Genomic DNA, 25755 nt, shown 5'->3' with positions numbered 1-25755 from the left:
ACATGGGAATATATCAAATGTAAATATGAGAGGTAAGAAAGTACTTTAAAATTACAAAAATTCTTTAAAAGCTGTTACTTGAAAGACACTATCGGCATCACAGGTAGTAAAGACCACAGTCGACTTTTAGTTGGATTCTCAATACTTCACTTCCTTATTGAACATCTACTATATCCCTCATACCACGTTAGGCGCTGGAGTACGAAGACACTGTGAATCCTGGAATTCCGGTATCATTAAGGCTCACAGTCCCTCAGTGAAGGGACTGAGGTAAACATCAAACAATGAGAAAGTACTCTTAAAAAGGTATGGGAGAGACGCTATTCTAATGGAGCACCGTCTACTAACATTAAAAAGGAATAACAACATTAGAAGAAGACATGGATGAAGCCTGAGCCATTTCTTCAGAGATGAGAAGCATTTCACCAGATGAACACAACGGGGAAAGTTATTCTAACACATAATTACAAAGAGAAAAAAACAGTGAGTACTGCTCAGCAAAGTATTATAGTAACTATTACATACGTTAGGAATAAAGGTTACATGACAGAAAGGCAAGAAGATAAATTATTCCAATTCATAAAGGAGCTTTTCTTTCCCCATTCTAAGGAATCTGGTTTAAAGAGTTAATAAAGAAAGAAAGAAAGTGAAGTCGCTCAGTCTCGTCTGATTCTTTGCAACCCCATGGACTGTAGCCTACCAGGCTCCTCTGTCCATGGAATTTTCCAGGCAAGAGGACTGGAGTCAGTTGCCATTTCCTTCTCCAGGGGATCTTCCCGACCTGGGTCTCCCACATTGCAGGCAGACGCTTTACCATCTGAGCCACCAAACTGGGGCTAAAATGAGCTTTGCTTTTTGCAAAGATCAGTCTAGTGACAATGAAGAAGTTGAACAAGAAAGGAGGTTTGAGACAATAGGCTACTGCAGTGGTTCAGACACGATATGATAAAAGCCTGAACTAGGGCAATAGCGGATATGTAGAGGGAGTCAATTTGAGAACAGCTGTCAGGTAGACTTGACAGAACCTGACCTCTGACCACAAGGAAAGAATCTAGGATTCCATCATGTTTCCATTTCAAAATTTGGGTCCAAGCCAAGAAGTGCCATAACTCAACCACAGGATTCACTGAACTTTGGACCCTGTTTCTTCACATACAAAATGATGGGACTGGACAAGATGTTCCCTGATGTCCCCTCAAGCTCAAATACCCATTACTCTGACTAGTCAATATACATGGTCTTAAGTACCTCATACCACTATGCTCAACTGAAATATAAGTAATTTTCTTTTTCTTTATTCTCTTGCTCCACCTTTTTAACACAATTACACAAAAATTACCTGTGTTAAAAGAATGATATAAGAGAAAACACACATTTTTTTCCATAAGACTAATCCTCTTAATGCTGCTAGCTTTAATAAAAATTTCCAGTATCACCAGTATTTTTCATTCAGACTAGATGACTACTAGTCAACTACTAATTCACTAAAGCTAAGTTTTTTAACTTAAACACACCATTAAAAAGAGCACCTGCCTAAATTCAACCCCAAGATTTCATCTGTCACAAAAATATTAAACTTCTGAGATATTACATCTCAAAATATTCAATTATTTAAACACATCAGTCAATAGATTAGTCCCTGAGTTTGAATCAGATGTTTTGCTAACAGGCAAAACTCCTAGGACTATATTTAATAGATAATATTAGAATATATTTAAATTTATTATATTTAAAATGGCTTTTAAAACAATAATTTTTGACTTGTCAGAGATATTTGCAGAAAGTAGTAAAGGAAAACTTACTTTTTAAAAATCTTAACTTCCACATCATTTAATAAAGAATTAATTCAGTCACAGTGCTGAATAAGCTTAATATTTTATACTGCCTTTGCTAAGTATTCTGAGATATTTTTATAAATTAAAGAAGAAGAATGACATTTTAGTTTTTGAAAACTATCTGAGTCAGACACCCCAACCCAAAATGATTGTAATACCTTACAAATGAAGACAGTGAAGCCCGGAAGGGTTAAGATCCTATTCAAAGTAATTTAGTTAGATTGAAGACTTTGCCTTTTCACCATTATTTTCCAATGAACCCAACTGCTGCAATATTCTTAAAATATAAAGTATGACTGTATGTCAAATGCTATCACAAATCACATCAGTGTTTTCCCAGGCTTAATAAGCAAACTCAAGTCTTACCAAAATCCTCAAATTTCAAAAGGTTATCTCACTGCAAAAACATATATGACATTCATTTTATATTTTCACAGCATAAAACTATGAGGTCATCAAATTTAACATAATACTATATTGCAAGCCAATGAAAATTGAATGATACATCAAAGTCAAAATATCTGAATAATAAATTCAAAGAACTGATGATCATAAATGAAAATTCTTCATGTAGATGAGATAAAATAGAAACACCTTCCAAAATTGGTGAAAGGAAGAAAACTGTCAACCAGCATATGGTGAGGTAAGAATCTAAATTTTCCTTCTACCAAGAAATCACCTGAAAAAAATTTTCATTTATTTGTCAAGTGAACTTTCATTAAGACCCTAAAATATACCAAGCACTATTCTAAGCACCAGGGATGGTGTGTGTTGAACAAGAAGAATAAGATCCTGTTACGAGCAAAACACAGGCAATAAATAAGCAAAATATCAGATAATAATAAATATTGTGGAGAAAATGTTACCAAGGGTTACAAGATAAAGAATGGGTAATCATTTGAGATTAGAGATCAATGAGAGTCTCATTAAGGGAATAACTTCAAAAGTAACAAGAAAGGACCTACCCACTCTAAGAGCAGGACAGAAGAACATTCTCAGCATAGGGAAGAGCATGTACCAAGAGCCCCAAACAGGCACCAACCTGGGGGCTTTGAGGAAGTGAGAAAGGCGGTGTGTCTGTGAAGCACAGTTAGGAAAAGCAAGGATGACTCCCGATCAGAGAGAAAGATGAAGGCCGACCGCACAGAGCCACAGTTAGCAGTCGCAAGCTTTTGTAGGTGAAAACCTGAATTTGCAGTTAGAAGTATACTAGTGTTAAAGTATGCTTTTTAGTTATCAGGGTCTGGAATGGAACAATGAATTTCAATGAATAAACTCAGACACTTTACCAAAGAGTCATTTATTTTGTTTTGCTCTCTTCAATCTTGGGAAAGTAACCTGAGTAAAAGCTACATGGCTTTTAAGTTTTCTTCCAGGTGTATGACAATTTTAATTTACCCTATCCTTATTTCAGTAAAGACAGTGGTTTAAAACTCTAAATAGATTCCTATAGATCCTTCAAATTTAATTTTATTATACTAATTAGCTTACTTCTGCCTCCCTGAATCCTAAGCTCTTTGACAGATAAGACTTATAATCTTATAATTATGAATACTTCTCTGGAAATTTTAGTATATAGTTTAAAAAGAATCTATTTTTTGAACTTTAGTGGTTTAAAAAAAAACAAAAACAAGACTATACCTATTTGTTTTGCAGCCTGTAATATATCTTTTAAGTCTTCATTTACTCTTTGCATTTCACTCTTCTCCAGTTTTTCATTCAAAAATTTTACAATCTTCATCCATGTCAGGTCCAAGCCTACAATTTGTTCATGAAGTTTAGACCGCTTCATCTGAAACAGACAGCATAATACAGAAACATACTGGTTAAAAATTTTCTCGAATCTATTTTTTACCACATATATTTTTCATTAATCATACAACTTGGCACCTTCTACAAGAATGCAAAATTGTATCTATCCACATCCAAATTTACAGCTCCCAGAAGGAGCTTTATTTAAATGTGATTTAAAAGCATCTCATTTATTCAAAGATACGTTTTTAAAAGCTTCTTTTTCTATAGTTTAATCACAATGAATACTCATTATGAAATAATTTTCATGTGGCAAAGTAAAAAGCAAAAAGTCCAACACCCAGATAACAATTGGTAACATCCCGCAAACCTCTTTTCATTTTCCTGCTTGCTTTTTACATAGCTTAGACTATACTGTATACAAGAGCTTTATGTCATGCTTTTTGATGAAAGGCATTTAAAGAAAATAAGACTCCTATGATGGGAAGGCAAAAGGAGAAGGAGGTGGCAAAGGATAAGAGAGTTAGAAAGCATCACTGCCCCAACTGACATGAACATGAGCAAACTCCGGGAGATGGTGAAGGATGCGGGAGCCTGCGTGCTGCAGTCCATGGGGTCACAAACAGTCAGACATGACTTAGGGACCAAACGACAGCAGCAAATGATGAGTTCAATATATCCAAATCAGCATTTCTTTCCTAAGGCTGATCCTACAACAGGTTACGAATCCAGGAGATTCTTATCTGTACATACTCTTTCCATGAGACTATATCTTTCCAGTCTCAAGAACTGACACAGAAAGCTGTAAATATTCTACTTCATATCACTGAACTTGATCCCTGGATTAAACTTCGTGACATCCTCTGACCAAATGAAAAGCAGTGAGTCAGATGTTATTCCTGTCATTTAGCTGCTAAGTCATGTCCAACTGTTTAATTTTCCCCTTGGTTGTATTAACGATTTTGGACCCAAGAAAAAAATCATGCATTTACCAACTGGATGTTACCAATTGTTTCCTTGGGCTCCAAAATCACTGCAAATGGTGACCGCAGCCATGAAATTAAAAGACATTTGCTCCTTGGAAGAAAAGCTATGACAAACCTAGACAGCATATTAAAAAGCAAAGATATTACTTTACCAACAAAGGTGTGTATAGTCAAAGGTATGGTTTTCCCGATACTCATGTATGGATGTGAGAGCTGGACAATAAAGAAAGCTGAGCACCAGAATTGATGCTTTAGAACTGCGGTGTTGGAGAAGACTCTTGAGAATCCCTTGGACTGCAAGGAGATCCAACCAGACCATCCTAAAGGAAATCAGTCCTGAATATTCATTAGAAGGACTGATGCTAAAGCCCAAACTCCAATAGTTTGGCCACCTGATGTGAAGAACGGACTCATTTGAAAAGATCCTGATGCTGGGAAAGATTGAAGGTGGGAGGAGAAGGACTGAGCGACTGAAGGTAAAATTTACCATTTTTTAAAGTGCACAAAGAATTGAGAAAGGGAATGTCAAATATCTGCCCATATTTTATATTTATAATCGTTTTATCTAAAACAATGTACCTGTAAGTCAGCCACTTCTTCATTATAATTATCTTGCTTGGTGACATTTGAAAAGGAGCGCAAGGCTCCTGTGAGTCGAGGTAAAGCCATCTATTATTCAATCAGTGATCCATACAACGAGAAACTTGAAACTGAAACAAAACAAGATGATATTTAACTGTAGAGAGGAGGTGGGAGAGATAATCACATTCAACAAATTAGCCCGTATTAAAAAAAAAAAAGAAAACAATTAGTTAAAAAGCAATTGCTACCAATGATGAAAAGTTCTCTTGACACATTTTCTACCCAAGCAGTTCTTTTCTAACACATTGTCTTATAGGTGGGGGGAAAAAAGACAAAAAAAAAACACCAACAACACTTGTTTGTGGGTACTACTATAACATTCCTTCAAATGAATTGCATAGATTCCCTAGTATGACAACCAGTAACAATGACAGAGATAAAAGCATTTGCTTATCTTTTCTCCAATTTCATTTTATGCTCATTGATTTCATCTCACATAATCTCTTATTTTTTGTCTCACTGGCTTTTTCCAGTTACATGCATTTGTATTACTTGAAGTACTCTTCTGACATTCATACAGTTGCCTCCTTAAACAAAGTTCTAGGTTTAAAAGACCACTCAATCACAGACAGGGCAGCTACCCAGCTACTGTCTATCATAGTACAAAACTCCTATTCTCTTTACAGGCACTAATTAATATCTGATAGTCTCTTATTATTTATATATTGTCTCGCCCAACAAAGAGTAAGCTTCATGATAAAAAAAAAAAAAAAAAACCCTTCATTTCCCTCGTCTCCGCCAGCAAACACAACAGTAATGCAACATGTTTGGCGGTAATAATGTCTTGCTTGGGCCTCTCTGGTGGGTCAGTTGTAAAGAACCTGCCAATGCAGGAGATACGGGTTCAATCCCTGGGCTGGGAAGATCCCCTGGAGGAGGAAATGGCTACCCACTCCAATATTCTTGCCTGGGAAATCCCATGGACAGAGGGGCCTGGTGGGCTACAGTTCATGGGGTGGCAAAGAGTCGGACACAACTTAGCAACTAAACAACAACTACGTGGTTAATAAAAGAAGGATGAAAAACTGAGAAGAAGAAATCACGGTAACGGGAACACTAAAGAACGAGAAAACAACCAGAGCAGCTGAGGAAGGGGAGAACTCCCAGGCAAAGAAAAAAGTCACATGATCTGATCTAATCTCCTTATTTACATGCTAACAACTGAACAACTAGTCTTCTGGCAGATAGACTATTTACTATGAAGAGAGTCCTCAACTTTGGATACTCTTGGAGGGCTATCTTGGTTTAAGATTGCTTACTATAATAAAACTACAATATATACATCTATAAGGCGTGGCTCCCTGGAGAACATCACATAAGCTATGTGCGTGTGTGCTCAGTTGTGGCCAACTCCTTGCAACCCCATGGACTGGAGCCCACCAGGCCCCTCTGTCCATGGGACTTCCCAGGCATGAGTGTTGGAGTGGGCTGCCATTTCCTTCTCCAGGGGATCTTCCCAACCCAGGAACTGAACCTGCATCTTGTGTCTCCTGCATTGGCTGGTGGGTTCTTTACCACTAGTGCTACCAGGGAAGCCCAAGCTATGAAAGTTGTCAAACAAATAATTTTGCCCTACTTGGGACATTTGGCAATAGCTGGTGACACTCTGGGTCACTGGGGAGTTGGGTGGGTACAACTGTCTTCTGGTGGGTAGGGCCTATTGACACTGCTAAACATATTATAAGGCACAGGACAGCCTCCTCACAATATAGAATTATCTAGCCCCAAATGTCAACAGGGCAGAGCTTATTAGGATTCCCACTCCAGAGTCTAAAAATAGACATGTTTTGTAACCCAAGCACTTCTCAAGATGTGAAAAGACCTACACACCTCAATTAAGAGACCTCACTAATTATTCTGGGCCAAAGAGTATCTGTCCATTAATGGGACTGGAATAGCAAACTAGGAGACCATACAGGATGCCTCAGACCACTCCCTGTTTCTGCTCTTCTTGATTGCATACACCCTTGAAGTTATTATAAAATTTGATACTCAGTAAAATCTCCAGTTCCTATATTAGATATAAAAAAATTGTATGAAATATTTAACAAAATAAGAGAGTTTTTAAAAAATGAAGAATAGTAAAATGACTAGGCAAATTTGAAAATATAACTTTTAGAAATAAAACTACATACTTAAATAAAAAAACAATCAATAATGAGTTAAATAATAGATTAGATACAGTGAAAACAAAAGTGGTGAGCTGCGAGAGATCTGAATAACCCAGTATGCTGTTACAACTAGACCAATTATAAATTAAGTAGATTAAAGAGAAAGAAGCCCAAATATATCAATACTCACAATAAATGTAAACAAATTAATCTTAACACCCAAAAGATTGACAGCCTGAATTATTAAACATTTAGCAATCAAGTAAACACTAGAGCTATACCTAAAACAGGACAGAGAAAGGTTGAAAATTAAAAGATGTAATAAGATCCTCCTGTAAATGATAACCAAACGTAGCTAGTGGCTATATCAATATATGATGCTATATATCAATAGCATCAGATCAGATCAAACAGACTTTAAAACAAAAGGCATTATTAGGGATGGGGGGGAAAAAACCACCTCTCTATATAATATTAGGAGATACAGATTACTAATGTATAAAAATTTTGAATTTGCATGCATGTAGCTTACTAGTGTATAAAAATTTTGAATCTGCTATATATCAATAGCATCAGATCAGATAAAACAGACTTTAAAACAAAAGGCATTATTAGGGATGGGGGGAAAAAAAACACCTCTCTATACAATATTAGGAGATATAGCTTACTAATGTATAAAAATTTTGAATTTGCATGCATGAATTTGAATTCAAAAAAATCTGAATTTAATTAAACCTCAACACACCTCAACATAAATTAAAACAAACAGACTTCCAAAAAAAGTAACAAGTCCAACATCAAAGTGAAAGTTCAATCATCGATCAATTATTGATAGGTCAAATCAACTTCAACAAAAAAAAAAATGGAAGTTGAGCAGTGAAATTAGTAAATTTAACCTAAGATAAATGAAAGTATATATTCTTTTCAAGTACATTTGTAACAACTTTAAATGGCCTATGTATACCAGGCCATAAAATAAATCTCAACAGACGTCAAAAAGTTAAGTATCAAAAAAAAAAAAAGTTAAGTATCGCATAGACTGGCAGTCAACCAACTTTGCAGAAAAAAAGCAAATATTTTAGGTTTGCCAGGGAGCCTCTGCTGTATATTCTTTTTTTTTTTTTTTTAAATCATTCTTGGGCTCAAGGTAACCACATTAATCTGACTCCAGATATAGTTCATTTTCTGAATAAAATACAATTAGAAATCAGAAACACAAAAGATTAAAAAACATAGTTGTTTGCACTGCAAATCTGTAAGTAAAGGGTATGATTCAGGTGAGGTAAAAACCAGCTGGATTCTCCTCATCACAATAAAGAATTTCAGTCAGAAAAGTAAAATGATCCAATTTGCAAATAAACTCCCTCACTGGCTGATTTTAAATTTCAGCTACCCACTGGGGATGAATTTAGGAGAACATTTCTGCAAATGAGATGATTCAAAGAATCACATTGGGGCTTTTCTAACACGACATAACATACCTCCTGGAGCATCTGGAAGAATAAACGAAAGCAAGAGTCAGTGAACACAGCACTGGGGTCCTAGGACTTCAGCGTGCACCACGATCACCCAGAGGGCTTCTCAAACTGCTGAGCTTCCCCTCCCTACCCTTCACCCCCATCTTCTACTCAGCAGACCAGACGGCATTGCGATGGGACACAAGGATCTTATCTTCCCAGCAAGTTCTCCAGTGATGCAGCAAGTCTAGTACCACACTTGGAGAACCACTGTTTCAGAGGTGGTATCTTTTACTCTGAAGTCACCATCTCAGTCCTGTCTCAAACCAACAGTAACCACGAAGTTTCCATTTATATTAAGAACTCAGCAGTTTAAGTTAAGTGCACAATCTGTTTCCCAGCAGTCTTTCTCAACGAGGATCTGTGAGAGAAGTCTTACTGAAAGTGAACTGAGTGACTTTCTTCTCAATTCTCTTACAGATGGAACACAGTTAATATCATCCACTGAGTAAAGCATAAAATGTATGCCTTGGGGCACTGGAGTTTAAACTCTCTACCTAGATAGAGAGAATTCTATTCAAAGATAAGAATTCTATTCATGATGACTGACAGAAGTCAGAAGTCTTTAAAGAAAGGTCTTGACACTAAACTGAACAGCACTCTGCCTCAGAACCTACTTTTTAACCATACACGTTAGTGCTTTCAAAACACAATACCAGAACAAGAGACATGTGATACATGGGATATTCTACCTCAGGCAAGGTCTTAAGAATTAATAGAGTTTGGCATCACTACTTTCATCATTTTCACATATCTCACAGTAATCTGAATGTCCTGTCCCTCTCTTTAAAAAGCAAGGAGTAAGACTTCATTGATTTTTATTCTAATTCACCAATCCAAAAATCCTAACAAAACAACAAACTGCTCACACACACTCTTAAGAAGAGATCTAATAATAGTAGGGCCTGGTAATGAGGTCACACTGTTAGACTCTACACTAACAGGAAACTTTAAAGCTCCCTGAGGAATCATCAAAATAATCAGTATGAATTATACTTCTCAAAAAATGAAGTAAAGCACATTCCTTGATTTTTTAATTTGGTTTTATCTATTTTATTCCTCAAGTTAAATGACCAACACTGTAAATTATAATAGTTCACTTCTTCATAGTTGCCTATAAATCATTTATTCACAAATATTTTAGTATCTCCTATCTAGCAGGAACTGTGTTAAGCACTGGGTATAAATAAGGCATACAGAACTCTATTCTTCAAAACCCACTGTATCCTATACCAGTAAAAAGATCATCAAACATTTAAGGGTATCTGAAATGCATAAAGGTCAAATTGAGAAAATAAATTTTAAATCTTATGGTTATTCATTTAATCAGCAAATATCTACAGATCACCCACAATGTATTAGATACACTGCAAGGATCTAGAGATTTAAAAAGGGGAAAAAAGAAAAAACAGTTCTGGTATGACTGCCTCTTGCCCTAGATAACAAGTATACAATACAGCTGAAAAGAAAGAAAAACAGCTGCAATAATTATGCAGGTATAACTATAGGAAGACAAGGGAGAAACACCTAAGAGGGTGGAAACAAAAGTAGGTAAGAAGGTATGAAACTGATATTTAAAGGACTTGAGTGGGTTGGTCTGATTGGGGGAAAAAAGGTTATTCCAAGGTAAACATATAAAGAGGAAAACTAAACCAACAGATTATTGCTTAAAAAAACCTATAAAATAGTGCATTTGGAGACTCATGAAATTAAAGATGTAAGCAGAGACCCAACAGCATGTCTCAATTTAAGCACTTTTTATCCTGCTAAAAAATGTAACATACTGTAGAAAAATGACTCAGATTTAAGTGTAGTGAGCAGATTAAAGATGAGGTCAAACTGGAGGCAAGCAAATTATTTGGAAATTTATTTCAATAAACTCGGTGAGAGACGGAAGACACAACTGAAGCAAGAAAAGACAGAAAAGGATGGATTTGAGAAATGTTTTTATTTGGGAGATAGAATAAATTCACGGACAGGATGTGAAGATGAAAGTGAAAGAGGCAGGACACCCACCTTTCTGGCTCAGGAAAGGCAGAACAGCAGAGTGTGTGTGTAGAGAAGGCATACTGGAAGAGGAAAGATGATTAGTTCTGCTTTGGGCTTTGGAAAATTTTGATCATGGGCCATCACGTGGGATATACAGTTTAGGGTTTCCTATCAGAGGTCTGGGGCTAGAAGGACAGAATTTAGTGTTATCCCTTCAATGCAGTTAAAAGCATGGATGAACATACTCCTTTATGTCAAATTATTTATATAAACCTGCAGACTCCCTAAGAAACCAGACATACACACATATAAACATTTTGTAATTCATTTCAGAGGATGCATGAAAGCCATGAAACCCACCCATGTATCCCTAAAAACCTCTTGAAAGTAGACAGTAGACAGAGTCCTAAAGGATCAGCAAAGAGCTGTCACATGAAGAAAGTGGTATCACAAGAAAAGGTTTCAAATGTTATGCTACAGAGTTCAGTGCACTCAGCCACTGAAGTCTTAGATGACTTTAGGACACACATTAAAAAAAAAAAAAAAATGGTGGAAGAAAGCATATTTCAGTAGGTGAAACATAAATGGAAAGGAAGAAAATGGGTACTAGCGACTCTTTCAAGGAACGTGGTTGAGAAGAAAAAGCAAGAAATAGTGAAAACATAGGGTTGAGACTTTTTAGTAATATGAGAGAGTTCAGCACAATTCTTTAAATCAGATGAGAGCCAATAAAGACAGACAGGTAGAATAACCAAAGGAAAGACTATGAACATGACTTAGGAGAGTGGGGTTCCTGAGAACGCAAGAGAGACAATCATGGGTCTAGAGATACCACTTGGATAGAAGGAGCATGGAGGGGTCGGTGAGTAGAAGTGCATATACGTTTATAAGGGAAGCAGAAGGAAAACAGGGAGAGAGAAAAATATGGTAAAAGATAGTTCCACCAAATGACTCCTATTTTCTTTGAGATCCAAAACTAGTCAAAAAAAAAAAAAAAAATGAGATGGAATTTTGAAGACAAAGGCAAAAGTTTGACCTTACCATCAACAATGAGAGGAAACTGACTAAAAAATCATAAAAGGATTTTTCAGGTGGCAAATGAATGCTCATCCCATACTGGAAACCATAAATTTAGAATGGCAGCAATCTGGCACAGGAACAAAGGTTGGTATCATACAGGGTTAAGGTTTTATAACTCAGGGACAGTAGGAGCGCAGTGGAGTGTAAATGGTGCAAATGACTGAGTGCTGGATTTGAGGTCCAAAACAAAAGGAAAAGACATTCAACTAAGAGGTCTTAAAGACAGACATTGTAATGTTTATTATTAAACTTTCTGCTATAAAATACAGTGAAGGCTTATCAAGATAAATTGACCTACAAAGCAATTGCTACCCCAGTAATTTTTATTCCAACCAAAACTATGTAAATAAAAATATCCCTCAAAACATATATATCTATCTTTCTAAAAAAGCGAAAGCCTAGAAGTCACTTTTTCTTTTTTTTTCCTATTCCCTGAAGTACCCCACTATGGTTATCTGAATGAGCCTTTAGACCGTCAATTAGATATATTGACAGATATACAGAAACAGACAAACAGAAACTGTCTTGAAGAAGTTAACTGCCCTTTCTAACATTCAAGTAGGGAAGAAAAATATCTGACAGCAATGTATTTCCCTTTGTGAAATAATATTAACCAATAATCAGTAAGCCAGAATTCTAGTACACATTATTCTGAAGTAGCACATTAAAAATTATAAGATTTATTTTTCACATTCCAAACCCATGTTTCTCAACTCTAAGGGTCCAACTGCTTGATAGCAACTTTAGGAAAATACAGTTACAGTATTTTTAATTACAAATAAATAACAAAAGATCAAGAAGATACAAACTATATTTCCTAATGAGTATAAAGTCAAGCAATTGCTTGTTGGTGGTCATGAATACCAGGTAATTATTAGGAGGGGGAAAAAATTAAAAGAGATATAATGTAGGTAAGGGATAAAAACACTGAAAAGATGGATGAGGCTGTGAATGGAGCAAAAATTAGAATTTAAGATTTCAATAGCTAAAACAGAATTATATGCCCACAGACGATACCTTTTAGAAAAAGCTGAAATATTTATATTTTAATTCACCTGTTTAAAAAAATCAAGTTGTGATATAGATATAATTAGCACTGTTAAAATCAGAATTCAGAAAAATAAGGCTTAATAGATATAATATATATACACACATACATATATATAAAATCCTTTATTATACCATTTCAAAAGTCCAGGCCAGGCTGGATGCATGAGACAGTGCTCAGGGCTGGTGCACTGGGAAGACCCAGAGGGACGGGATGGGGAGGGAGGTGGGTGGGGGGTGCAGGATGGGGAAGACATGTAAATCCATGGATGATTCATGTCAATGTATGGCAAAAACCACTACAATACTGTAAAGTAATTAGCCTCCAACTAATAAAAATAAATGAGGAAAAAAAAAAGGAGGTAATTTTTTTCATGGTAAATCCTAAAGAAAAATTTTAGTTACTTGTACTGAACTTGTATTCCTTACTTGTCTTGTACCTTATGCCACCAATAGGTTAATGTGAAGTCACATCTTAGGTGTATTTAATTATCTGAATCAAACAAAGGAGACAAAATACAAGGTATAGACAGACACAAACACTAAGGCTAGAGATTCTGTCCACTATTTCACACACTCAACACACACTCTTGAGTGTATGGGGGTAAGCAACAAGAATATGATGCTCCCTTAGGTCTGTTTCAATAACTACATGCATATCCAACTGAGAATCCGGCTGTACTGCAGGACTCCAAGGTTTAAAACCAAGTTCCCTTTTTCAAAAAATATACAACATGGCCATTAAACACAAGCCAACTTTTTCATCTGGTTCATCCTCAGAAACTATGATATGTCCCAGGTTTAGAGGAAAAATGTGGTTGCATATGACATATTGAGAGACAGTAGGTTTTCACAACCTGGTGTCCTCCTAAAGGACTTTCAAGGGAAATTTGTAACTATTCATAATCTTCACCAAACAAGTTCACTTTAGATCTTAACTCATTCTTAAGCAAGAAGCAATGGATCTTGAATAGTTTCCAATCAAATCAGGAGAAACACCTGGAACATGGAGAACTGAGAAAGCACAGAAAAGATAAATAAGTACACACAGATACATTTTTTTTTCCTTTACGAATCAAAATCTAAAAGATGATGCTGTTAGTGCTGCACCCAATATGCCAACAAGTTTGGAAAACTCAGCAGTGGAAAAGGCCACTTTTCATTCCAATCCCAAAGAAAGGCAACGCCAGAGAATGTTCAAACTACCATACAAGTGTGCTCATTTCACATGCCAGCAATGTAATGCTCAAAATCCTTCAAGCAAGGCTTCAACAGCATGTGAACAGAGAAAATCCAGATGTACAAGCTGGACTTAGAAAAGGCAGAGGAACCATAGATCAAATTGCCAACATCCACTGGATCATAGAAAAAGCAAAGGAATTAAAAAAAAAAAAAATCTGCTTCATTGACTACGCTAAAGCCTTTAACTATGTGAATCACAACAAACTGTGGAAAATTCTTAAAGAGATGGGAATACCAGACCATTCTACCTGCCTCATGAGAAATCTGTATGCAGGTCAATAAGCAACAGTTAGAACTGGACATGGAACAACAGACTGGTTCCAAATTGGGAAAGGAGTACATCAAGGCTGTATATTGTCACCCTGCTTATTTAACTTATATGCACAGTACATCATGAGAAATGCTGGGCAGGATGACGCACAAGCTGCAATCAAGATTGCCAGAAGAAATATGAACAACCTCAGATATGCAAATGATACCACTCTAATGGCAGAAAGTGAAGAGGAGCTAAAGAACCTCTTGCTGCAGGTGAAAGAGGAGAGTGAAAAAAACTGGCTTTAAAGCTCAACATTCAAAAAACTAAGATCAAGGCATCTGGTCCCATTACTTCATGTCAAATAGATGGGGGGAAAGTGGAAACAGTGATAGACTTTCCCCCCATCTATTTGACATGAAGTAATGGGGCCAGATGCCTTGATCTTAGTTTTTTGAAAATCCAAAATCATTGCAGATGTGACTGCAGCCACAAAATTAAAAGATGCTTGCTCCTTGGAAGAAATGCTATGACAAATTTAGCGTATGAAAAAGCAGAGACATTACTTAGCCAACAAAGGTCCATAGAGACAAAGCTATGGTTTTTCCAGTAGTCAGGTATAGATGTGAGAGTTGGACCATAAAGCAAGGTAAGTGCCGAAGAGTTGATGCTTTTGAACTGCGGTGTTGGAGAAGACTCTTGAGAGTCCCTTCAATAGCAAAGAGATCAAACCAGTCAGTCTTACAGAAAATCAATTCTGAATATTCACTGGAAGGACTGATGCTGAAGCTCCAACACTCTGGCCACCTGATGCAAAGAGTCAACTCACTGGAAGAGACCCTGATGCTAGGAAATATTAAGGACAGGAAGAAAAGTGGGCAACAGAGGATGAGATGGTTGGATGGCATCACTGACTCAATGGACATGAGTCTGAGCAAACTCTGGGAGATGGTGAAGAACAGGGAAGCCTGATGCCCTGCAGTTCATGGGGTCACAAAGAGTCGGACACAACTTAGCGACTGAACAACAAACAATCACAATATATACACCTTTCATATGAATCAAAATCTATAATGGCTTGTTAAGAATAAAATGTACCTGTGTAAGATTCTTGTTCTCTAACTTTTCCCTCCAACTACTGACTTACATTAACTCCAGGTTTACCAACCACAGATAGGGGAGACAACCTAGACAGGCTCATAACTATTAACCTAAGAGTCTACAGAAGACCTCCAAGGTTATATTAATTTTAATTTTAACAAAGGATAAGAAAAGCCTTTTAAATATTCCTGGGACAATATATGGCAAGAATAACATATCAGCACAGATGAGAAGAAGAATAGCCAGGAAGAACACCGCCCAAGGAACAAACCAGCACACATATTCCAGAGAAGGCAGGGAGCAGACCCACTACATACAAGGCAGTACATATTTTCCTTTCATTCCAGTAGAAAAGGTTGCGCCCAAATTAGCTGAAAAAGGCAAAAGTCTCATTCCACCCCAATCTATGGGCCTCTGGATAGACTGACTCAGGGACTCTGTTCCTGTCCCCTAATGAGCCCTGAGAAGATTAGTTTAACTGAAACCTCTCATAAGGTACCCTCATACACCAAATTCAAAACTCAAGTGATGCTCTGGAGTCAGCTTTAGCTGTGTAGAGAAAGCATTTTCCTAACCTTGTATACTTGTTCCTTTGTACCACAATTATATGGTGGTACCACATTCCCAAATATGAGCTCCAGTGATCTTTTAGAAATCTGATAGTTTTTACATGCCAAATCCTAAAAAAAAAAAAAATTTATCAAAGAGTATAATGGCTTTGATCTTTATTTACTATTTTGTGTAGAGGAAATTCTTGAATAGCCCTAACTCGACACTATGTCAAAGAAGTTGGCACATACCTCAAGATAGCAGATGAAATCTCTACCCCTCTCTCTAAAGTAGAGAAAAAGTAGGCATTAACAACAGGACTGAGGTGAATTTATGTTGTAAACAAGAAATATAAAAACAGAAAAGGAAATTACTAACTCATTGGGCATTACAAATTAGAATACATAATAAGAATTTTATCGTAGTTACATGTTATTTAGTGCAATGCATGCTTTACTTAGTCTTTCTGAAAGAATGTATTGCCAGGATTGTTACTTAACATTCTGGTCTGAACTGTTTGTTTCAATCTTATTGAATTAAAAACTTAATTACTAAAAGAGGGTACTCTCTTTCACTCTGTATTAGTGAGAAATGTACCCTGACAAATATAGTTAATAAGAATACTTTCTGTACCCTCTTCTGAGCTGAACTCTCACTCCACACTCTGTTACTCACAGCTTCCTAAACTGAAAGATGTCTGAAAGGGTCAGACCCGTATTTCTCCTTCTTTCTTATATTTTTACTTGCTAAGCCATTTTTCTTACCAACAAATTATATATACTACATTTCAGAGAAAAAATTAAGTTTTGACAATGACATCTCCAACCTTTTTTAGAACATAATTATTAAAGGAAACATGCTTCAAAAAACATCAAAACACAAGGAACATATTTTTAAAATTCACTTTCTCTGATGTCTTAAATATTATGGGATGTACTGTTTACAAAATGTTAAATAGTGAGAGTCATTTCTCTAAAGATTGCTAGTTAACCATTTTTACAGTAAAGATACCAGGAAAATCATGATAGTTATTGATTGTTTAATAAAAATGACATCTGTAGAGGCTGAACATCAATGTTTTTTAGTGGTTTATAAAAATCTCCATGTAAGTATAAATCACAAAGTATCTGGGTCACTAAGTACTAGATGTTGATTTCTGATCTTAAAAGTACTTTAAAAAAAATTATCTGTACTATCTAATGTCAGTGAGTTTTCAAAGTTAAGTACTCTTTTCACATAAGTGACTTCTAGATATAAACCTGTCATCTCACTTTAAATGTTCTCTTCACCAAGGTAATCAGTACCATTTCTTCCCACCAATACCCCTCATTAAGCCTTGGCTTATATCCTGTCACACAGAAGTACGTAGAAACATGCATGAGAACTTTATACACCAGCTTCAAGGTAACAGACTGAGGCAGCAGAGAAGTGACAGAAGAAAAAAAAAAATGAGCAACACTTTTCAGGAGAAGAATTGAAGCAACTAAGGCAAAAATGACTCCTTGCTATATCTGCATGGCAATGTGTGTTACATTATTTTCTGAACATTTTCCATATTCTGGAAATATATCAAAATTAAAGCTTTAATTAAGTTTCTTTATTTTGAACTGAAGGATAATTGTTTTACAATATTCTGTTGGTTTCTGCCATACATCCACATGAACCAGCCATTGGTATCTGTATATCCCACTTGAACCTCCCTCCCTAATTAAGTTTCAAATAAACACAGAAGCCTAGTAAGAGACAGAAGAGTTGTGAAAGCATCAAACTGAATGTCTAGCAAATCACAGGTTCTGAAAGCATTACTGAAAATGCTTTGGCTTACGAGACTTAACACTGAACACCTGGGTGCTCTTTTAATATTGCCACCCATAATGTACTTCAATTCCATTTAACCAAATCAATTCTGCCATTTCCAATCCAGAGAGAGTCCATTCTCCATTCTCCTCAGCATAAAAGAAGGAAGAGAATTTAGCAGTTAATTAAATCTATTTTCTCTTTTAACATCCTAGTAATTGCCCCAAGAAACACTGCTGAATGTAGCTTAAAAACCGTCTTCGCTAACCTCAGTGTTTCTTCAAGGATACACATCACAGGTTCTACAAATTCACTTTTCTTTAATTCATTCTTAGTCTGTGCACTCTTTCTCCATTGTTCAACTTATATTTTAAAAAAATATTCAGGCACAGCATCAGTTTCTTTTTTTTTTTTTTTAACAGCATCGGTTTCTTGAGACATCTCTCTCTTCTTGATCACTGGAGTTAATGTATGATTAACATCAGGATTACATTTTCAAGGGACCCAATTTACCTTTGTGTCTATGCTCTCAGACTAAGAATCACACAAACTTTTTTTGTAAGTTACAGTTGCCAGATAAAAATATAAAATGCATGGTTAAATATGAATTTCAGGTTGTTTAACAAATCATTCTTTTAGTATAATATGGCCTATGCAATATTTGAGACATACTTAAATGGGATATAGTTATACTAAAAAAAAAAAAAAAGAAAAAAAGAAAAAAAATAGCTGCTGCTTACCTGAAATCCAAATTTAACTCTGCACCCTGTATTTGGAGACACTACTCTGAATATTCAAATATCTGTCTTCCCTAACTCTTCTGGTAAATACTGAATCTTCTTAAGAGTAAAAATCAATAAGAGGTCTCCAGATTTTTAAAAGAGGTATCAACTATTTAAAAGTTTAAATGAGAAGAATGAACACAAAGAAAAAGATTAGACAAGTCTGTAGTGGTGACACGCCTTAACTGAGCATCTGTAAGGGCAGCTGCAATGACCTGAGAAACAGCAGGCTCCCAAGGGTGAAAAAGGAAACTTCCAGAGGGTAATCTCACAGTCTGGGGCAGAAGACAATCCAACGAGGTAAGCTATCGCAATACAGAGTAAGACTGCTGGCTCTCAAAGAGGGCAGTAATGAGTGTTTTCGGAACACAAAGCAGGTGCATCCAGCCTAGCACAAAAGGAAACTGGGAAGAAAAAGTACCTTCCTTCCTTGAAACAACAGGGATGAGGGGTCAGTCGGGTACACACACTCCTGATGAGAAGTGAGAACATTCCACATTCAAAGAACTAAATAGATGACTAGAGCATAGTGGTCAAGGAGTATGTAATGTGGCAGGAGATGGGGCTGGAGAGACAGGTGGGAACAAGGTCATCAGGGCCTTGTGAGTCATGTTGTTTGGAAACTCTCTTAATAGTAAAAGAAATCTCAGGAAGAGTTACTGACTTGAACTGTGTTTAATAAGGATTACTTGCCTGGAGAATCCCATGGACAAAGGAGCCTGGCAGGCCATGGTCCACAGGGTTGCAGAGAGTCGGACACAACTGAAGCCCCTAAGCACGCACACACACACCATGACTGCGGAGAAGAAAACGGACCACAGGAAGGCAAGACCTGAAGCAGAAAGACACTATGAGGTTGTTAGAGTAATCCAGAAGAAGAGATGAGAGGTTCTGAACCGTGAAAGTGAAAGTGCAGTCGCTCAGTCCTGTCCAACTCTTTGCGACCCCGTGGACTATAGCCCACCAGGCTCCTCCGTCCATGGGACTCTCCAGGCAAGAATACTGGAGTGGGTTGCCATTTCCTTCTCTAGGGGATCTTCCCAACCCAGGGATCGAACCCAGGTCTCCTGCATTGTGGGCAGATGCTTCAACCTCTGAGCCACCAACTGTAGTGGTAGTGAATTAGAGGAAAGTGGAGGAATCCAATCAAATCTATTTGGCTTAGTCTGATTATTTTTATCTGTGGTGGGGAAGGAGGCGAGGACCACAGCTGACTTCCACATTAATAGATCAGGTGATGACATAATTCACAAAACTAGATCAGAATATCATGAATTCAATCTCAAACAGGGTGAGTCTAAGATGCCCATATGACATTCAAGTAGAAATGGTCAGCAGGGACTGAATATTCAGGTGTGAAGTTCAGGAGAGAGGTCTGAATACAAACACGAGAATCATCAGGAATACCACGGAAACTGATGAAAGTCACCCAAGGATTTATGTGAAGACTAAACAAGACAAGACAGCAGATGGTGGAAACACACAAGTCTTTACAGAAAAAGCAGGGGGTGGGGGGGCTGGGTAAGGTCTATAAAGGAGATTCTGAACAGCAGAAGGTCAAGTGCGGCCAGACTGGGGTTAGGATAAGGGAAGGATAAGTTTTAAACAAGCGATATGGTCAACTATACCAAACACTGTCAAGAAATGCAGTGAAACGTCCTTGGACTTAGAATTTCAGCCGTGTTCTTCCTGTGCTCCGTTTCTGATAAATACAAATAGAAGAGTTCTCAAAGCTTGGTGTTAGGTCAAGCAACCTTAAACCTCTCTAAAACCCACTCCGTTTTCTTTCTGAGCTGATTGCCAAAATCTGTGACTTAGGATAACAGCTTTTTCACCTTTTTAATCAGTGACAAGACCTCTACTTTTCTAACTTCAGATGGCCAGGAGAGCAGTCAGTGGCCATGCATTAGTATTTGTCCTTGCCTTAAGGAATTACACTGAACAGTCTCACAGAGCCAACATCTTGACTATAATCTCCAAGAGGGCAAAACTAATGTATATCTTCTTCTCTTTGGTACCTGGCAAAGTTCTTGGCCTGTGCCAAGGAACTCAATAAATATCTGTTCAATGTGTACAGAGTATTACTGTGAAGTCTTCCAGAAGTGATTGTTAGGTTATTCCTCACTACTCCAATCCCCAGAGTAAAAGCATTGCTAATATTTTTGCAAAGCTTCCTTCACTCCTTAAAGAATGCTCAAAAAGAATGTTTAATGGGCCCCCTTGGTGACAGAGGTACTACTTAAAGCAGGAGCCACCCCACGCCCGAGGTCAGGGGCTGCAGCCGAGAGGAGCCACCCCACGTCCAAGGTAAGGAGCAGCCGCGAAGAGATACCCCACATCCAAGGTAAGAGAAACCCAAGTAGGACGGTAGGCGGACAGGGAGGCCTGGCATGCTGCGGTTCATGGGGTCGCAAAGAGTGGGACACGACTGAGCGTCTGAACTGAACATTTTAGAAAAGGCATGTGCCCTGGGGAAAGGTGCACTGAAATCATTTTTGCAAATTGTGACCTGCCCTTAACATTAATTTCTTCTTATAAATTATTTATGTAGAATTTTATAATTAAATCTCTTGAATCAAGATGAAACTATATCTATTTGTATTTATAAATAAGAGTAGAATTTACCATTTTTATATTGTTACATTTGATTAGCCTGTTGAACATTTTATGCACTTTCAAGAATTCTTCCACAAACTCAAATTGTCTCATCAGTAAACAAGAATTTCCTCCCTTGAAATGGAATGTAGTTTTCCTTTATCAAATTCACATGCCAGGTTTCTTAGCTACACACACTGAGGAACTTGCTAGTCACTCACTTCATTTGAAATTAACCTAGCAAGTCTTTGAAAATGCTGGAAAACATTATCAACTGCCTCCCTAACTACTCCACATTCCTAAGATAAATTACCTTCCTTCTTTTGAAGTTCTGTTTTAATAGATATTATCTATAATTAAGAGGCTCTTGAATTCATATGCTTTAACATGAAGTCCTTCAACAATATGAACTGGTTGCACTGGAATCATTGGGAATTCACTTGAAAATAGACGTTTCCAGACACCACTTCCCAAAATTATGATTTAGTTGTTTAACTATCTTTGGTTTAGACACTAAATAAGTAGCTGTGAACTTTTTCTACTTCAAATATAAATATTTCTTCCCAATTATCTTATTAAAACATATCCCGAGAATCTTATTACCTGAAAATTTCTTACATATTACATTTTTAAATTATGTATCTTTCCAAATTCCCACCCTTATTTTCCATGTCAGTTCAAACCTCTGATAACAAATGCAATTCCTATGAATTCTCCTTAAAGAAGAAATCACAGGAGTGGAGAAAAACTAGCCCCAAACTCCAGCAGCAGGAAGACAAAATGGGAATCTAATTTACAAAGGTCCCAAGGATTATTCTACTCAAATAACAATTTCTTAGAGGTAGAATACAGTGGGAAGAAACAGAATAAAAATAAAGGTAAATTAGTTCAGAAGTCAATTTGTTTGATGGCAGAAAAGCAGCTAACTTCTCAAGGTATCAATTTTCTGATCAATAAAATAAAGAGGGTTACAAAATGATTTTTTTATGCCCCTTTCAGGCTGAATAATCTGATTAAACCAGAATACTCAAGTTTAACTGCACTACCTCTGAAACACAGAGAGTTTCAGAAATATAAATATGTCTATAAGACATTATTATAAGCCAACACAGGAGGAAAATGAACAAACAGTAGACAAACTCACTCAAAAATATTCACTTGCCCCTCTAACCACAAAATACTCAAATGAGATGGTACATATTGAATGAACGAACATTTACATGGGTCTGTCAACCATGTGCCAGATATTATACCACGCAAAAGAAATAAGTAACTATTTTAAGTAACTTTAAAGTATAATGTAGGAGATAGACACAAAAGTCTGCCTTTGGATAATTATTAAACACATACTCCCAGGTAGCTCAATGGTAAAGAATTCTCCTGCCAATGCAGGAGAAACGGGTTCAATCCCTGGGTGGGGAAGATCCCCTGGAGAAGGAAATGGCAACCCACCTCAATATTCTTGCCTAGAAAATTCCACGGACACAGGGGCCTGGAAGACAACATTGCATGGGGGTCCTAAAGAGTAGAACACAACTGAGCAAACACAAACACTTTATTCTCTCCTCCTTGGTGATTAAGCACTTTTTCTTTCCATAAATGTGTTTGCTAAAATTTCAGTTTCAGGTAGACATCTGCTCAAAGTTGAAAACTGCCACATTACATCAAGACAGGAAGTCTGTCATGCTGCAGTCCATGGGGTCACAAAAGAATGGCAAACAACCTAGTGACCGAACAGTAACAACACAGCAAGGCTGTTGTGTACTGAAAGGGCTGCTGCTAACTGCTTCCCCATGGCAGGTACACTGGACAGCAAATGTACTTCAGTCAACAGGTATCATACATATTTCTGATGGAAATGCTCAGAGCACAGAACTACTATGAATTACTCTAATGAATTACAAGTTATTAACACATAGACAGTTATCACCAACCTAGATAGCATATTAAAAAGCAGAGACATTGCATTGCCAACAAAGGTCCATCTAGTCAAGGCTATGGTTTTTCCAGTGGTCATGTATGGATGTGACAGTTGGACTGTGAAGAAAGCTGAGCACGGAAGAATTGATGCTTTTGAACTGTGGTGTTGGAGAAGACTCTTGAGGGTCCCTTGGACTACAAGGAGATCCAAGCAGTCCATCCGAAAGGAGATCAGTCCTGGGTGTTCATTGGAAGGACTGATGCTGAAGCTGAAACTCCAATACTTTGGTCACCTCATGCGAAGAGTTGACTCACTGGAAAAGACCCTGATGCTGGGAGGGATTGGGGGCAGGGGGAGAAGGGGACAACAGAGGATGAGATGGCTGGATGGCATCACCGACTCGATGGACATGAGTCTGGGTAAACTCCAGGAGTTGGTGATGGACAGGGAGGCCTGGCGTGCTGTGATTCATGGGGTTGAAAAGAGTCAGACACGACTGAGCGACTGAACTGGACTGAACTGAACACATAGACCAACAGACCAACGTAAAACTGGAAAAATTACTTTAAAAACATTTTTAATGTTTAAGTATTATTTTTCAGGTAGAAACTGACTTCTAATTCTGAATTTTATAATTAAGCCAACTTGTCCAAAAGAAAACTTACTCCTCTTAACCAGCAAAACACAAGCATGCATACTATCTTTTTGATCAAAAACAGAACAAGTCATGCTGTTGAAGTAAAATGATCTGCTCCTCTTTCAATGCCACTTTATATATAAACACTGACAGTAACTTTTTCTTGCAAAAGCCTTGCTTTTGTCAACTAGATATCCGTGGCCTGAGGAGGAACCCTAATCAAGTCTCTATTAGAAGGAGGAAGGACTATAGAAAGTTTCCTAAGTACAGACATCCTGTCTCTCTTGATTGCCTAGGCCTAGCATAGTGCCTGGCAAATAGAAAGACGTAAATAAGTGAATGATGAATTAAAGAAAACTAAAACTATACAGCAGGGAATCACAAGGATAAGACATGAAAAATAAAGAAAGAAAAAAAGTGAAGTCGCTCAGTCGTGTTTGACTCTTTGCCACCCCATGGACTGTGGCACACTAGGCTCCTCCATCCATGGAATTTTCCAGGCAAGAGTACTGGAGTGGGTTGCCATTTCCTTCTCCAAGGGATCTTCCCGACCCAGGGATCGAATCCAGGTCTCCCGCATTGCAGGCAGATGCTTTACCTTCTGAGCCACCAGGGAAGCCCCAATTCACTCTAATAACACTGTTTAGCTTACACTTAACTGGCATCTCTAAGGAGTATTTTTCTTATGCAAGAATATTACTATAACCACCATTAAAAATAAAAGATATATGAACAGGAGCACAATCCAGACTGGAAATCAAAAGTTGAATCCTCAACTTTTAAGAACATTTTGAAAAGTCGGAAAGATGATTTCAGTCTATGAAACATGAAATGTGGTGATGGAGAAAACAGCTACTCAAGTCTACTTTTACTTAGGGAAAGAAATAAAAAATGATTACTAGTTTGAACTGCACATGTGATGCTATTCGTATTAAACTTTTAGCTACCACTAAAATGATGTTTCTTTTAAACCAAAGAGCAAAATACACGAGCACACTGCAATCAGTGAACAAGTTAGTGTGTGATAAGAAGCCTATTCAAAATAAAAAAAACTGCCCACGTACCCACGACATCGCAGCATGCTCACACATACAATACACTTTCTTCAAAATAACATTCTAGATTCCCCGACTGCTAAATTCACCCACAATTCACCATGGTCCACTCCCTATCCAGTTTATTTACTGTTCAGTGTGAAAGTGAAAAATACTGGGAAGTTGACTTCTCTCCAAAGTCCACGTGAAGAAAATGAAAAAGTTATTACATTTTTTGTAAAGAAAAAAAGAAAATTAATGAAAACAAACTACTCACGCACAGGGGGCAAAAGCACGCACCTGGTCATCACCGTGTGGCCTAACAGCTTGGCAACATGTGGCCGTGTTCATGTTTTGATCCCCACCCCCACCCTACACATTTCAGGAGCAGGACGAGACTATCAGAGACCACGGAAAAGTCTCAGGCCGAGAGAGGAATGACAGGTCCGGGCTCGCCTCCGGGGCCGAAAGGCCATCGCACCTGGGGCGCCCCGGCCCCGCCTCCCGCCTGCTTCCCCGTCTCCTCCCACGTCCCCCTCCTCACCTCTCGGCCCCGCTTCAAGCGCTTCCCATCACTCCGCCAGCTCCTGCCTCCCTCCCTTTCGGTTTGATCTTTACTTCCCACGCCGGGTGGGGGGCGGAGGGCAGGGCAGGGAAGGCCAGAGGGCAACTTTCCCGCCGCGCCCTCGTCCGCACTCCACGCCGGCCTAGCCGGATCCGTCCCAGTCCGGGGGCAGGGTCCACGAAGACGGCTCGGCCGCGGGACAGACCCACAGACCCGGCGGGCAGGGAGGGGGCGGAGCAGGCGCGGGCCTACACGTCACCCGCCCGCAGCGGCGCCAACGTCGCGCGTCGGCTCCTTCAGCCCCACCCCGCCCGCGCGCG

At 37.9% G+C, this 25755-nt stretch overlaps 1 protein-coding gene across 2 annotated transcripts in view; it reads right to left on the bottom strand.

The window, feature by feature from the left end:
• The window catches only part of ASCC3 (activating signal cointegrator 1 complex subunit 3), a 324079-nt gene extending 298411 nt beyond the window's left edge, over positions 1-25668 (bottom strand). The window contains exons 1-3 of one of the 2 annotated variants that reach the window (XM_043890243.1): positions 25415-25668; positions 5153-5283; positions 3477-3627 (exon numbers count right to left, since the gene is read on the bottom strand). In XM_043890243.1, coding sequence (XP_043746178.1) covers positions 3477-3627; positions 5153-5242 — 241 coding nt within the window. In that variant the 5' untranslated portion in view covers positions 5243-5283; positions 25415-25668. Of the gene's footprint in view, positions 1-3476; positions 3628-5152; positions 5284-25170; positions 25293-25414 lie in introns of those variants that run through there. The other variant, XM_043890244.1, reaches the window with a different exon arrangement.
• Between the last annotated feature and the right edge of the window lie 87 nt (positions 25669-25755).

Source organism: Cervus elaphus, chromosome 28 (assembly GCF_910594005.1).
Source record: "Cervus elaphus chromosome 28, mCerEla1.1, whole genome shotgun sequence".
In the NCBI taxonomy this organism is placed as follows: Eukaryota; Metazoa; Chordata; class Mammalia; order Artiodactyla; family Cervidae; genus Cervus; species Cervus elaphus.
This window is presented reverse-complemented; position numbering and strand designations above follow the sequence as displayed.